We start from the raw sequence: 15,154 nt of genomic DNA, 5'->3' as shown, positions 1-15,154 counted from the left end.
TAGGGAATGGATTGTCCTTTGACCTTGAGTTGTGCAATGCATGTATACACATGCCTTCAAATCACCTGTCAACCATAGTTTTCTCAGGCAAGGGATATTCAGAAGTGCTGTTGCCAGTTCCTTCCTTGGAAACATAGCCTGCGGCATCTGGTATTTGTTGATGGTCTACCATCCAAGTGTTAACCAGAGATGAGTTAGCTTCCAAGATAAAACAGGATCTGGTGCCTTTAAGACATTTCATCTGTGGTTGAATATTTGGGAGTGCTGCATCTGTGCAGGCAAATTCACGCTTTTCTTATATTTTAAGCGCCTCCTTAGTGTTACTTTGAACTGCTGACTCATCCATTGGATAACCAAAGATATTTTCTTCAGAGCAATGCTTCTGAAGGGAAAGTACTGCAGCCAATTGCTTTGTGTCTCTACTCATCTTCCTCAGTGACAGTGCTTTGTAACTGTAATAGAGGTACAATCTATGTTAATAATTATTGAGGGAATTGATACTTTGGTTTAATAGCTCTACAGTGTTTTTGTTTCGTTCCTAGACCAATTGCAATTTCTAATTCGTCTTGTAGTTTTAAGACACATATTTTTAAATTATTTCATTTTCTGTGCTAATAGTGTTATATGCGGTACCACTATACTATGTTCATAGTTCACATTAAATTCACAGATTTGGGTAATATACATTTTTTCTGCTTTGACATTTGCGTGGGAAATGCTTGTACACAGTGATGTTGGTAAGATTTCCTATATTATAGTATTAAGACAGCATGCTGATCTTGATTACTTTGCAAATATTAGTAATATTACCTTTCTATTGAGCTCATCTGTGGGACCTTCGGTCTTCCAGATACTCTGAATTACATCTCTTCATAATGGGTGGAGCTGATAGGGATCAAAATTTATGGTGGTCCAAAGGTTACTCATCCCTAGTATAAAGTGGATAATACACTGTAGTAAAATCAGTGACACATATATCCTTTGTTATCTTCTTCAACTGTTTAGTCTTTAGAAAAAAGAACTGATACTACTATACTGATCTGTTAGAAACATAGCTAAAATTCTGCCAATTGAGAGTCTGAACCCAAATCTGCATTCACTCTGATTTCCATAATTGTGTGTGATCTATTGATGTCATGAAGCACTTTTGGCAAAATTGTCATCACAAACCATTACATTATTCCAAAAAATCTCAATAATTAAATACTTGTGTATTAAGTCAGTTTTACGTGTAATCCGAGGACAAGTTTTCAGGCCAAAATAAATGGATTTTGCTTGTCCTGTGGATAAGTTGAGAGTAAACATTAGGGACTCTCCTTTTAAAAATGAATATAAGTAAAAGCTAAAGAGGAAAGGATCTGTTTATTTGAGGGGTTACTGGAGGAGGGGGCAAATTGCATTGCTAATCTTAACATTTCTACATTTATACAGATACAGATAGAGAAAAGAATATTAATATTAAAATAGCTCCACAGGTTGCTGATAGGTTTCTGGTTCCAATGCAGAATGCAGATTTTCACCTACAAAGCCCTAAATGGTTTGGGTCCGACTTATCTTGATGACTGCATTTTTCCCTATGAACCGGTGTGGACCCTAAGATCTGCCAGGGAGGCCCTTCTCTTACTCCCGCCACCATCACAAGCACGGTTGGTGGGGATGAGAGAGAGGGCCCCCTGGCTCTGGAACTCTCCCCTCAGGGAGATTAGACTAGCACCCACTCTGTCTACCTTCCGCAGGGACCTCAAAATATGGACATTCCAATGTGCATTAGATTGTTATGTTTGTTATGGCTCAGGGTTAGGTCCCTTTCCATTAATGCCCAGTTGTAATTGACCATTTGATTTAATTCAGCACTTTACCCCCAGTCCACACTCTTGTTACATTTCGAATAGACTACTGCAATGAACTCTACGTGGACTGTTTGGAAGCTTCAAATAGTCCAATGGGCGGCAGCTAGGTTTCTAACTGGAGCAGGGCACAGGGAGCACACAACTCCCTTGCTGCACCAGCTCCACTGGCTGCCAATCTGCTAGCAAGCACAATTCAAAGTGCTGGCTTTAGCCTATAAAACCCTAAATGGCTCTGACCCATCTTACCTGTCCAAACTTATCTTCTCCTATGAACTATCATGGTGATTAAGATCATCTGGGGAGGCCTCCTCTCAATCCCACCCCCTTTGCAGGTGCAACTGGTGGGGATGAGAGACAGGCCCTCTCAGTGGTGGCCCTTTGGCTGTGGAATTCCCTCCCCAGGGAAATTAGATCAGCCCCCTCCCTCCTGTCCTTCAGAAAGAAAGTTAAATCCTGGTTGTGGGACCAAGCATTTGCACAGTGATAGTGCAACAATTGATATCTCAGTGCAATAATGAACAATTACAGATGACAATTGGAATGGCTCCTGACTTGCTTTATCGGATTGTGTGATTTTAAATAACTGTTCTAATTGATACGATTTAATTATATGGTTTTAATGTTTATGTTGTTTTATGCATCAAATTGTGCCTTTGTTCTGAACTGCCCTGAGTCCCCTTTGAGGTGAGAAGGGCGGGATACAAATAAATAAATAATCCCCAGTCCTGGCTCTATATTCGCTTTTTGCACAGGCCCATGCCCAGCCCTCTCTAATTATTGATCTGCCCACCATATTCCTGGCTCTGGTTATTGAGGCTTGCTTTGATTCATTTTAATTGTGTTTTTATACTGTACTGTTTTTAATTGTTTGATTAGATTCTTATGTTTGTTATATTTTTAAATGTATTTTTAGTTGATTAACTCTGTTGTTGTTGGGCTTGGTTCCGCTTGTAAGCTGCCCCGAGTCCCTTCAGGGAGATTGTGGTGGGATATAAAAATAGTTATTATAAAGTTATTAAAGCGGGGGAGGGGAGCAGGGAAAGCAGCTTGCTTATATTAGGGAGTCAGTATGAAGAAGGAAAGGCCAAAAGCACTCCCTGCCTATTTCTCCTGCCTTCTCAAACCAGAAAAAGAAGGGCAACCCTCCATCTTTCCTCACTTGCTTTTTTTGACCCGAGCAGAGTTCAGCAACAACCAGAGTGGTGTGATGATGGGGGGTGGGGGGGTGGTAAGCTTTTTGAGTACTCGAGGTGGGATGTAGCCCCTTGAGTATATATGGTTCAGTGAATTTTCTGCCTCCTAGGATCTAGAAGAACTATTGTCTGCATCTGATGGTATCTTGGCTTAAAAAACCAAAAGACCTATAATTCAGTTTTTTGGTATGGACGGAACAGGGTATTATGGTTGAGACTTCCTGGTTTAATTGAAGTTTACTCTCAAATAGTCTGCATATATGAGCAAAAGCATCATTAAGGGCTGAACTGGACACTGACGTGATATTTTAAAATAGAGTGGAAATCACATAGTTAGACAGAAGTATTTATTCAGCATAAACAGTCCTGTAGAAATGAGGTTTCGTTTCATAGCAATCTTTGCAAAATATCATAGATTATGAGATATTCATTTGGAATTGTTCTAGGAAAGTTATTTTCTGTATGAGAAAGTGTAACATGTTTACATCTTTCATCTCCTTTGCCAGTCAAGACTGTTCTGACGATCTGCCTCCTTGTGCCTGTAATGAAAATAATAATAATATGAAATAATTATTAAATATTCACAAACATTGTGTAGTTTTCAGTGTCCTTTCAAAAAAAATAGTTTAATGACATGGGAGCAGGAGAGAAGAAAATTTGGAGTAAACTAATTATTATTCACTAATTAACTTTTAGCCCATTGCGGTCTACAATTTAATTAGTGTCAAAGGTAATATAGATCAAAACTATTGCAAACTCACTGCTGATGACTGGAAATAGTATAAGTTCTGTTTGCTCTGGGCTTGTTTGTTGTAGGCAACTGAAAAGCAGGAAGAAGGAAGGATTTAATTGATGTTGAACTACTTCTGTTTAACTGAGAACAGGCCCAATTTTATATGAATGATTTTTTTCAAAATTTCATTGAAAGAGTGGAAACAAGAAGAGATTGAATAGGAAGCAACATGTCAAGGCTCAGCCTGAAAAATGAGGGTGGATAGGACACTAGTTTATAGTCTGTGCTCTAATGCAAACTGGATTAGTCTTTTTGAAAGGCACATCAGAACAAGTTAAGTAAAATAGGATATCAAGATTGAGGAGGAGGGATAGGATTACACTTTAATTTTAGTCTCTGTGCCACTGGGTCAAGCCCTTTTAAACACATGTATTTGATGAACGTATTGAATGTTGAATTCAATCAACTGTTTTGTTTCAGAAATCCCTTTTATATATAGTAGCAGGTGGCTTTTCTACAAGTGCAATCTAATGAGTTGCATTTATTTTTATTTGGTACATCAACTCAGGTAGCTCTGTAGATCTGTAAAAACAAGCTTTTTTCCAAGGTAATTTCTTCAAAATTTTATTTAATTACTAAATACTAATTATAATTATTTTCCCTTATTAAAAATAATGAAAATGTTGAGACTAGACTGGTCTTCCCCAGGGCTTTAGATTTCTCCTCATTATCAATCCAGGGGTCAGATAAACCTACTGCAATCCAAACCTATTGTAAACAAAGAATACTTTACAAAGATAGAAGAGATGCCCTTTTTTATAGGGGTTGATGTTAATTAGATATTGACCTAACGGGACAAGCAGTCCACAGAGTATAGCAAACATGTTAACATGAATGATGGGTATTGGTGGAAAAAAGAGAGATACAAATTATTTCTAAAACATAATTGACAGTTGGATACAATGTTTTAAGGTACTCTTTCCCAACCTGATAGTTTCTTGGTCTATTGAAGTTCAAATTCTACCATCCCTAACTAGTAATTGCATCGTGGTTTTGTAAGCCAAGTCTTTGGGAAACCACCAGTTTGGGAAGGCTAAAAAGTACAACTTTAAAGGTTCAAATAACAGGTTGTTCAATAGCATCAGGCACAGTGACATAGGTGATCCCCTCTTAGGAGTGTTAAAAAACTCATACTTCACATAATTTAACATAACATATATTTTTTCCTCATTAATAAGAAAACCTGAGCTAGGTTTTGGTATCTCCTCACTGAAATCTTGATACATTATGTTTTATACTAGCTTTCTAGGCAGGGTTTTACTGACTAAGAAGTACATGGATGCTTAAATCTGTAGACTTCAGAGGATGTAGTCACAGATATACCTTTCAAGCTTTCCTTATACAGACATGCAAACACCAAACCACTGAATAGTTTCTATTGTTGTTAAATTGTAATTTGAACAATATCTATGTGCTTAGTTCCATTGGCCAAATAAACTTTGAAATCGTGTTTTACATAATTTCAGTCATTGTGTCACAGTATAAATTATTTTGAAAGTGAAGTTTTAGAAATCAGTTTCTAATATGGACTTCCATTCAGAGAAAAAAATTCTAAAAACATTGTACATGGTATAACTAAAACAGGTACTCGAGTCTTAGTTTGGGAATATAGGTATAGGTAATATAGGTCATAAGGTAAAAGGTAAATGTTTCCCCTTGACATTAAGTCGTGTCTGACTCTGGAGGGTGGTACTCATCTTAATTTCTAAGCCAAAGAGTCAACGTTGTCTGTAGATGCATCCAAGGTCATGTGGCCGGCATGACTGCATGGAGCGCCATTATCTTCCCACCGAAGTGGTACCTATTGATCTACTCACATTTGCATGTTTTCGAACTTCTAGGTTGGCAGAAGCTGGGGCTAACAGCAGGAGTTCACCCCGCTCCATGGATTTGAACCACTGACCTTTTGGTCAGCACGTTCAGCAGCTCAGCGGTTTTAACTTGCTGTGCCATTAGTTCATAAAATATTTAAATTATTTGTTGTTTTGTGCCTTCAAGTAATTTCTGATTTGTGATGTGCTACGGCGAACCTTTTGTGTCAAGGGTTGTTCAGAAGGGGTTTACCTTTGCCGCTGGAGAAATGGTGACTTTCCCCAGGGTCACCCAGTGGGTTTCCCTGACCAAGTGTGGATTCAAATCCCTTGCATTCCACATTCATAGTCCACAATGCTCAAATCATTACAGCCCTGTAGCTCTATGTTAGAATTATTTCTTATAGTTTTATGCAGGTAAAAGTACCTTTTAAAAATTAAAATCTGGGAGTGTATTTTTTGTGGTTTATGAGTTTACAAGTAAAATAGTTCTTAAAAACACAAATTCTTTGGTATTGTTTGTGCTCACAACTTCTGTAGTCAACTTTCCTTGTTTTCCTTGAGCCATGCCTGTCATTTGCTTTCCTTTGCAAAGCTTATTGCCGGTGATAGGTTAATTTGCCATATGTTCCATAATTGAATTAGAGTATTTATACTCCAAACATTTCTATCATCTGTCTTTGCTTCTGCCAGAAATCTACTTTAAAACAATTCCTTTTAGCAATATACTTCAAATCTGCTTTACAAGCTCTCCATTAAAGCTTGGATCTATCTGATGGTCAGATGTTAGCTGTGCTTATATGAATGACTTTGTCTTGTAAGAATACGTAAACAAACAGTACTAGTGTGCAGCTTAATCTCAGTACTTTAGTGGATTGAATTGGAACCTTCACATTTACAGCTTAGCCAATTTAACCAGTTTGTAGATACCACATGTTTTCACTAGGTCAGACATCTTTGCTAGTGTCTGATAAGCATTGCCGTTGTCTGTTTTAATTAATATCACTGCTGATAATAAAAACTGCAATTTCTGGCTCAAGCCTATATCCAAGCAATGTTTTCCCTGTTTATGTGCAGAAGATTCTAATAATCTCTTTTCCTTATTTTATAGAATTCCTTTCTCTTCCCATCCCACTCCCCTTCTCTTAGGAGTTTTTGCACAGTGTTAGCCTTGTTTTTGTCTAGAACTTATACACCCTGACTCTTGGGTCATTTCTGTCAATACCACTCCATATCACTGTGAGTCTTTTGAAAATGCATGCTTTCCCACTTGAAATCTGTTAATCACTCCCATATCTTACTATGGTTTGGTAACCACTTAGAATGTGAGCATCTTTCTCTGCATCATTGTGATATTGGAAGCCCAACTAATGCAGTTTTATTGCTCCTCCGTTGGGGATTCCAAGCAATCACCAGCAGGAAGACTCTAGACTGCTGCTGGTGATTAGGTTGGAAGCAGGCCCGTAGCCAGGATTTCGTTTCGGGGGGGGGGGGGGCTAAAAAATTTTCAGGGGGGGTTTCGGGGGGGGCTGAGTTTCGGGGGGGGCTGAGTCTGAGTGAAAGAGGGTCTAGCCTAGCAAACCTTTTGTATCATTACCCCAATACCCCCATACATATGGGATATATTGAGAATGGTGATCAAATCATGATATTAATAAACATAACAGTTTAAATAATGCACCAGTAAGGCCTTTTCGCGAACCACCATGAGAATTTCGGGGGGGGGGGGCTGAAGCCCCCCGAGCCCCCCCCCCCCTGGCTACATGCCTGGTTGGAAGGACTCTGGATTTCCCAAGAATTCCAATAAGAACCACTGTGCATTTGTACTACATTTTCCAGATTTTTTTTACTTTATTACCACATTAATTCATCTTTTTAAAATAAGGGGAGTAGTGCAGTACCACAGTATTGCTATTAAGGTTGAGTGTCCGTAAAAAAACAACAGGGATCATGAAAAGTTGAAAGAGTAAATAAAAATAAATATTTTTGCACAAAAATTTAAAAACAATGTAGTAAAGTAGAACTGTACAAATGCTGATGTGCAGGAAAAATCATAGAAAAAATGATGGAAGTGCTGTGATGTGTCATTGTCCTGATCTGGGCAGGAGGTGAGGGTAGATTCATAATAGTATTCTATAGTTGTTGAAATATAACTAACCCTTCACATTTGTGGACTGACTTTTGCAGATACCATTTTTTAAAAATTGATTAAAATGCTATCTCTACAAATGTCTAGGTCCTCCAGCTCAACTCTATAATCACATTGACCATAGAGCCATGCTGGAGGCCCTAAGGATTTCCAGAGAGAACACCTCTAGAGGAATCTCTAGTTCCTCCAGGGCAGTCTGTGGTCAGTATCCAGCTGAACTTTCTATGTTTATAGTACAGATTCCTTTTGGAACTCATGATCATTTGTGATCATGATTCATCCACCAAGAAAGAACTTCTTGTGTCATTGAAGAAACAATCCAAATACATTGCAGTGACTTTTCACCTGGCATATAAATTTGCTATCAAGCAGTCTCCTGTTGAAATGAGAACATAGCATTCTCCAATGCTCTAGAAGCACTGGAGGCTTTTCTGAGAGATATACCTCTGCAAGATATCTGTAAGACTGCTTTATTGTTTGAAATAGCCATTTGTCATTATAGACTGGATACTGGATCTCAAGTAGATTTCATTTGAGAAAGTAGTATTTTTTTCCTGTGTGGCATAACACTCCCTTTTCATGGTTAGTAGTGTACTACTTCTCCCATTTATATAAATCATAGTGATCACGAAGAAGAACACGAAGAAGAACAGGTTGTAACTGATTCTTACAGTGATCACCTATCAACTAATGACTTTACCTATCTGCCTGGGTGGCCATTTACATTAGATAGTCCTGAGCGCAATTGGTATACCCCATGATGGTTTTCCTATGGTCTGGTGTCAGTCTATCTTCTGTTTCAGCTGTCTTTTTAGTATCTATATGGGACAGCTGAATAATTGTAATTTGCAGTCGATATTATGTCATCAGTATATTGATGATACCCAACTATATTTCTTTTTTTCATCTAGTTCAATTGATGCTTTAAAAAGGTTATTTTAAACTCAATCATGGACTAGATGAGAGTCAGTATGGTGCATAGTGAGCCCTCAGTATCTGTTGGAGTTTGGTTCGAAGAATTTCTCTGTTTATACCAAATTCTTGAGTACTCAAGTTCCATTATATACAATGGTGTAGTAAAATGATGGCCCATATATGAAATAGTAAAATCAAGATTTGCTTTTGGAATTTTTTTGAATATGCTCAAGTTTTGGATGGTTGAATCTAGACAAAGAATCAATGGACACAGAGAGATTACTTTAGTGATTTGATTGTTGGATTGAGACATTGGAAGACCAGGGCTAGAATCATCACTCAGCCACAGAAACCCACTGGGTCACTTTAACCAAGTCCCATTCTCTGAGCCTCTGAGGGAAAACACCCCCTGAATAAATTCTGCTGAGAAAACCGCATAATAGGGTTGCCTTAGGGTCTCCATAGGATCTGGTGCTATGATAGGATCTGTGTTTGTCTAATCTGTGATAGTTTAGTTCATGTAGTTTTCAAGAAGAATACGTTTCAAAAAATCACATTAAAGCACTCTTTTCTGTGAAAGAGCAAAATGGTATAAATCTAATAAGCATATTATAGTCATTTGAATAACATTTCAGGTCCACGAAACACTCTTTTATGCAGTCAATTTGCCCATGTTAAGAATCAATGAATTGTTTTGAAAGTTTTCTTTGCCGTAGCATACAAAGTCAGCCGTGCTAAATAATGTTACTTCTTACATGATAGCATTGAGGAGGCTTCACTTTGGTGTAAACTCTTTATCTTACTTTGAAGCACTTTATGTAGTCTTTTAGGTTATTGTGTAACTAGAGTTTTCAATTTCATTTATTTTTTACTGTTAAAATGCTATATATGTGGGGAAACGTCAGAAGAAAATGCTTCTGGAACATTTTTGAAAAACTCACAGCAACCCAGCCTTTGAAAGCCTTTGACAACACAAAATGCTATAGTTTGAAATTTGCCTTAAAAGATGAGGTTGAAGGAAATTCTTACGTGTTTTTCCAACTAGTTAGGGTCCAAAGTATGTATTTGGAAAGACTGTTTTACCATGTTTATGTAGTAAAGATGTTATAGTTTAACAGAGCAGTGGTCAAACTATGTAGACTTCAGAGGAAGAATTTCTTCCTCTCTCCAAATAAGAACAATGATTCATTTTGAGCTGCGGTTTTCTTTAAGGATTCGCTTCCACCAGTACTTAAGATGCCACAGCAACACAGCCTGTAATAGTGTTTGTTTTCTTCCAGAATACAAAATATGTTGTTGGCCTTGGCACCAAGTGATTGAAGGGGAACAGAAGAAGCCTCCACCTCATTGATGACAACATGGGAAATACAACTACTAAATTCCGTAAAGCACTTATAAATGGAGATGAAAGTTTAGCCTGTCAAATATATGAGAGCAACCCTCAACTAAAAGAATCTCTAGATCCCAACATTTCTTATGGAGAGCCTTACCAGCATAACACTCCGTTACATTATGCAGCTAGGCATGGCATGAATAGAATATTAGGGTGAGTATTGTGCTTTTATTCTTTGTAAAAAAAAAAAAAACATTATTTCTTCCTTGCCTCTCCTCATGGCTTATTCAAAATATGTTCAGATTTTTCTGAGTTGTGTACTTATGTATAGCATAACAAATGTATTTAGCAGCTCTTTTTGATGTGCAGGTGTTCAAATGTATTTTGTTTTGCGTGTAAACTGTAATGTATCGTTGTTATGGTAAGGATCCAAAACACAGTGCAAATAGTTTTGCATTCAAAGCGTTTTTTATTTTGAATTTCTCAAGTGTCATCCTTTACACCACAAAACAAATGATCTTAAAATAATATGGATAGGATTCTTCTTTTTTAAAAAACCAAGTATGTGCATTCTGTTTATCCTTGCAAAATCATTGTTTCTATGCTGTCACATGTATGGATTATGCAGCTTTTCAGAACAGGATTTTGGAAAAGCTTGTTGCCTTAGAACCATTTTAGCTGCTGTGCTTGAGCAGAGAAACCTTTTGATCTGAGGGTAATTCAAGGGCAATATATAAGGAACTTCTCAGATTTTTATCAAGGAGATATCCCACTTGTCCTCCTTATTATCTATCTTATTTATTCTTTGTATCTGTTTCATATGTTTGGGAAATATAGTATGTGTAATAATATATAATCTCAACAACCATTGAAAAACTGCCTGTACAAAACATTTAGAGCAGCATAGCCAAAAGAGCCAATTCCTGTTTTGGGTCAGCAAAGAGATATGAGACAGCCTTTGCTGCTGCTTGGTGCACTCTTGACACCTGCACAAGGGGGCTCAAAGCAGATTGCCACAAGTTTAGCTTGTCTAACAAGTCAGCCAAAAGCAAACAAGCAAGCAAACACAAGTCCCAACGGCAATAGTAATATACATAGGGATTCCCCAAGGGGACTGATGTTATCTTTTCTTTGCAATAACCTTTTGCAATATGATGAAGTTTCCACATGGAAGATGACTCCTCTATCCTTGGAAGCTGTAATGTGATTTCGCAGTGCTGAGACTTATACCTAAGTATTTTTTTTCAAATTATTATTATTATTAACTTTTTTAAAAACCCTGCCTTTCTCCCTGTGAAGACTCAAAGCAGCTAGCAATCCTACAGTTAGTCAAGTTTAAAAAGCTCACCACAAAAGTTAAAAAACAATAAATAGTAACAATGTGGAAAAAAAACAGATTAAAATATACTCAATACACTTAAAATAGCCTTTAAAACTCAATAACCCCCCACACACCCACGCATCTCTGCCCCTCTATCCTTCCCCAAATGCCTGCTGGCAGAAGAAGTATTTCAGTTCAAACAAACTCTTTATCGACTTGTCACAGTGTATGTGTCATAAGTGTTTTCATTCTTGTAGCCTTCATTGTAAAACCAAAAATCTTTGGGGGGGGGGGGTCATATTGAAAGCCTTAATCTCCTTTGGAACAGATATCCATTGCTGTTAGATATATTCAGAACAACATTAGCTTCTCAGAATGAGAAACACAAATGAGGAAACACAGAACCTTTCATTGAGTTAGGATTGTAGCTTTAAAGTTTCCAAGAGTGTGGTTTGTGGCTTAGGAGTAAGGAAACAGTTTTATCTTCTATGATTAGTCTTCCAGAAAAACTAGTGACTGAATATTATCTAAATTGCCCCGAGTATCTTCGGGAAGTAAGGGAAGGGCATAAATAACATTATTCCAGCCAAGCAGCTGTGTTTGACTTAAGTGTTGTCCTTTGGTGAAATACTTCACTTTTGCTAAATTTGTAGTCCTTGTCTTTAATAATTGATTTTAATTGAATGTCTTTTTATAAAGAAAAGCAAGGTGATACTAACAGAGATTCTAAAGTGTAGCTGTATGTACTTTTTGAAGCAGGAACATAAAATGTGTAGTTGGATAAAAAGTTTTGTTGGCAGTGGGGGCTGACAGTGAGCGCTAATAATCCAGTACACTGGAGATATGTTTGTGAGTTCACCATGGAAACAGGAAACTAGATAATAGTGAACCCTATTAAAATGAACGACTTTTGTCAGAAGTTACCATAGAGTCACCCAGAAGGATCTAGCAAATGCCTAGGAAGGCATCCTCTCTAGTAATTAGTTAGGTACAGACTTGCCCTGGGGGGATCTAGCAAGTTTATAGCGAGGATACCTTCCTAGAGGATTCCTAGGGAAAGCCATATGTGGGTAGAAGAAACCTTGGATTCCAATCCTGCAAGTACAGGAGTTATACTGCAGCTTTTAGAAGAAAGGAAATAAAGAAAGGAAATAAAATAAGAAAGGAAATAAAATTTGTAAGATATTTTTAGTTTGAGAAAAGGACACTAATTTAGGTGGGGAGGGGGGCAGCCATAAGTCTACTTAGCATTTTGACTATCGGATACTGGACAATAATTAGTTGTGGTGTGAAAGATTATGATTGAATTTCATTTCCTTCAATTTTGAATAGCATATCTGTACATTTATTAAATTCTAATTTTAGGTGTTCTGTTTTAGATCTGATTGTAACTCTGAATTCCATCATTTTATATATGTGTTATCAAGTTCCTCATAGATTTCAGAGGTTTGCAATATCCTGTGGACATGGCTTCTCCACTCATCTAAATTTTATATTATTACTTGAATTTTAATGTAACTGTGATATTTTGTCCACGAATATGAAGTGAATAATGACAGCTAAATTTTAATAGCTTCAAAAAGACAGTTTGTTGTCCTGAATCATAGAGCCTGTTGTCTGCTACCAAAAACAAAGAGTATGGCGAAACCTAGACAGACTCAAACATTTCTAAAAAGACCATGCAGATTTTGAGAAAGTTAAGAAATAGCTGTCCATATTTTGATGGGGGAAAATGATGAAAGCCGCTCAGAATTTAAAAGGATGCCTAACTTAAAAATGAGCCTTGGAATAAGCAGAATGTATTGCATAAACACAACAGTCTTCAATCTTTCTATGTCATAGTTTAACATTAATAATAGGCAACCCACTTTCAGTTATTTCATATATACCTCTGGATTTTTCTCCTTTTTAGCATCTTTTCTCTAAACCAGTCAAGCATAATGGATTAAAAGAAGGGATGAGTACTTTTAGGTGAAGGGCTCATCCCACACTCATGATTTCTACACATTTCCGCTTCACCTCTGTTCTAGACATTTCTTGTCACTTCTTTATCCAGATATTCTATTTAATTTTGAAAGCACCAAATTTTACTTTATTTGTGGGCATCTTGCTTATGATGTGAATTGTGATGTTAGGTGCGTGTGCTTCACAGCACTCCCCAGATGTCTAATCGTCTCATGATTTCCTTCTGTTTCTCCTCAGTACCTCTATTTTTTCTAGAGATACTGTTCAGTGTGTCCTCTCTGAAATGCTTAGAAACAGAAGTGTTTGGGGTTTTAGATTTTTTTTTTCAGTTTTTGTAATATCTGTATTTGCATATACGTGCATAATCTTGGAGATGGGACCCAAGTCTAAACATGAAAATAATTTATGTTTCATATACACTTTATACACACTATTTCTAACAACCTTGTGCATGAAACAAAGTTTTTGTACATGGAATTATCAAATCAAAACTGTCACTATCTGAGCCACTCATTTTGAATTTTGGGCTTTGTGGAATTTGGTTAAGGAGTACTCAACTTACACAATGAAAACTAGTAAATTGTAATGGTAAAAACATGCACACCGCATCCTCTCTTTCTCTGTGGTCTCCTTCAATACCTCAGTTCACATGGGAAGAATTTGGGGGGATGATATTGCTCCAAGCAAGCAAACAAAGTAATAGTATCATTATAGCTTTCTGCTTTAATATTGTACCTCCAGAGTGGAAATTAGGGAGAAACAGAAATAGTGTACTGCGGACTGCAAATTGGAAACTCATTTGGAAGTAAACTTGAAGAAGAAGAGGGCAATAGGAATCCATGATATCTCTGTAGCACCTTATAAAATTAATGTTCAGGAGAGGTTTTAAAGACTGTTTTCTCCTTGGGAGGAAAGAGATATTTCCTTGGAGATACAGTGATCAAAGGGAGAAATGATTCTGAGTCAGAATGTGAATTGCAAAAAATTCCTTCGGATTGCCTTAATAAAAAGTCCAGCATTCATCTACTCGCCAATTCTGATTGCTCCCTTTCTCAGTGGAGAATTGTGCTAGTCTGCTGCATTTGCCAACTCTTCCAAGGAGATTCCTCTCCCTCTTCTTTCCAAAATAAACCTTGAGAGCCAGGCTGTGAGTGAAGCATGAAAAGATCCACAACCCGTATCTTTCCACACAGAGGGCATTGCCCAAAACTGATTAAATGAACTATTTCTATAGGTGTATATCTGTCCTTGTCCTGCAACTAATGAGGATAGAAATTTAAAAACTAATTGATATATATGTTCGGGGGGAGGGGGGGAGGAATTACTTTTTAAAAAGTACGGCTAATTCAGGTGGGTTGGCAGTACCTAATTTTAAAATGCATTATGATGCATTTCAATTGCAGCAATTACTTTGTATCATCAGGTAAGATACCTTATCTCAGTGGGTAGAATTAGAGGTGAATACTGATTAATAAAATGAAATGATACTTTATGCAGGTTTAAATACTGTCAAACTGAATAAACTGACCACCTCTTTTTAAAAATACCCAATACTAGTTTGGCAGAAATGAAAAAAACACTAACTGTAGCTCTGGAACCCTCTCCTGATGTGCTTCATCCTAATACAGTGAGTCATAAAGTAAAATTAGATTAAACTATATATTATCAAATAGTTATGGAAACGGAAATGGAAACATAATGCCAGCTAATATCATAAAGCCTTAACTACACTGATTAGCATTTCTTCCAGACTTCATCAAATAGGCTGCATAGAGGCAAGGAAGAGTCATGTGGCAACATGATATCTTGCCATTTAAAAGTTCT

The 15,154-nt window shown here is 37.1% G+C and overlaps 1 protein-coding gene across 5 annotated transcripts in view; it reads left to right on the top strand.

Moving 5' to 3' along the window:
• ANKIB1 (ankyrin repeat and IBR domain containing 1) overlaps positions 1-15,154 on the top strand; it is a 55,394-nt gene that overhangs the window by 9,373 nt on the left and 30,867 nt on the right. For all 5 annotated transcript variants that reach the window (XM_060782269.2, XM_060782266.2, XM_060782268.2 and 2 more), the window contains exon 2: positions 9,992-10,257. In XM_060782269.2, the coding sequence (XP_060638252.2) occupies positions 10,070-10,257 (188 nt within the window). In that variant the 5' untranslated portion in view covers positions 9,992-10,069. The remainder of the gene's footprint in view (positions 1-9,991; positions 10,258-15,154) is intronic.

Source organism: Anolis sagrei, chromosome 6, assembly GCF_037176765.1.
Source record: "Anolis sagrei isolate rAnoSag1 chromosome 6, rAnoSag1.mat, whole genome shotgun sequence".
Lineage (NCBI taxonomy): Eukaryota > Metazoa > Chordata > Lepidosauria > Squamata > Dactyloidae > Anolis > Anolis sagrei.
The sequence above is the reverse complement of the archived record's forward strand: the minus strand, read 5'-3'. Positions and strand labels throughout refer to the sequence as shown.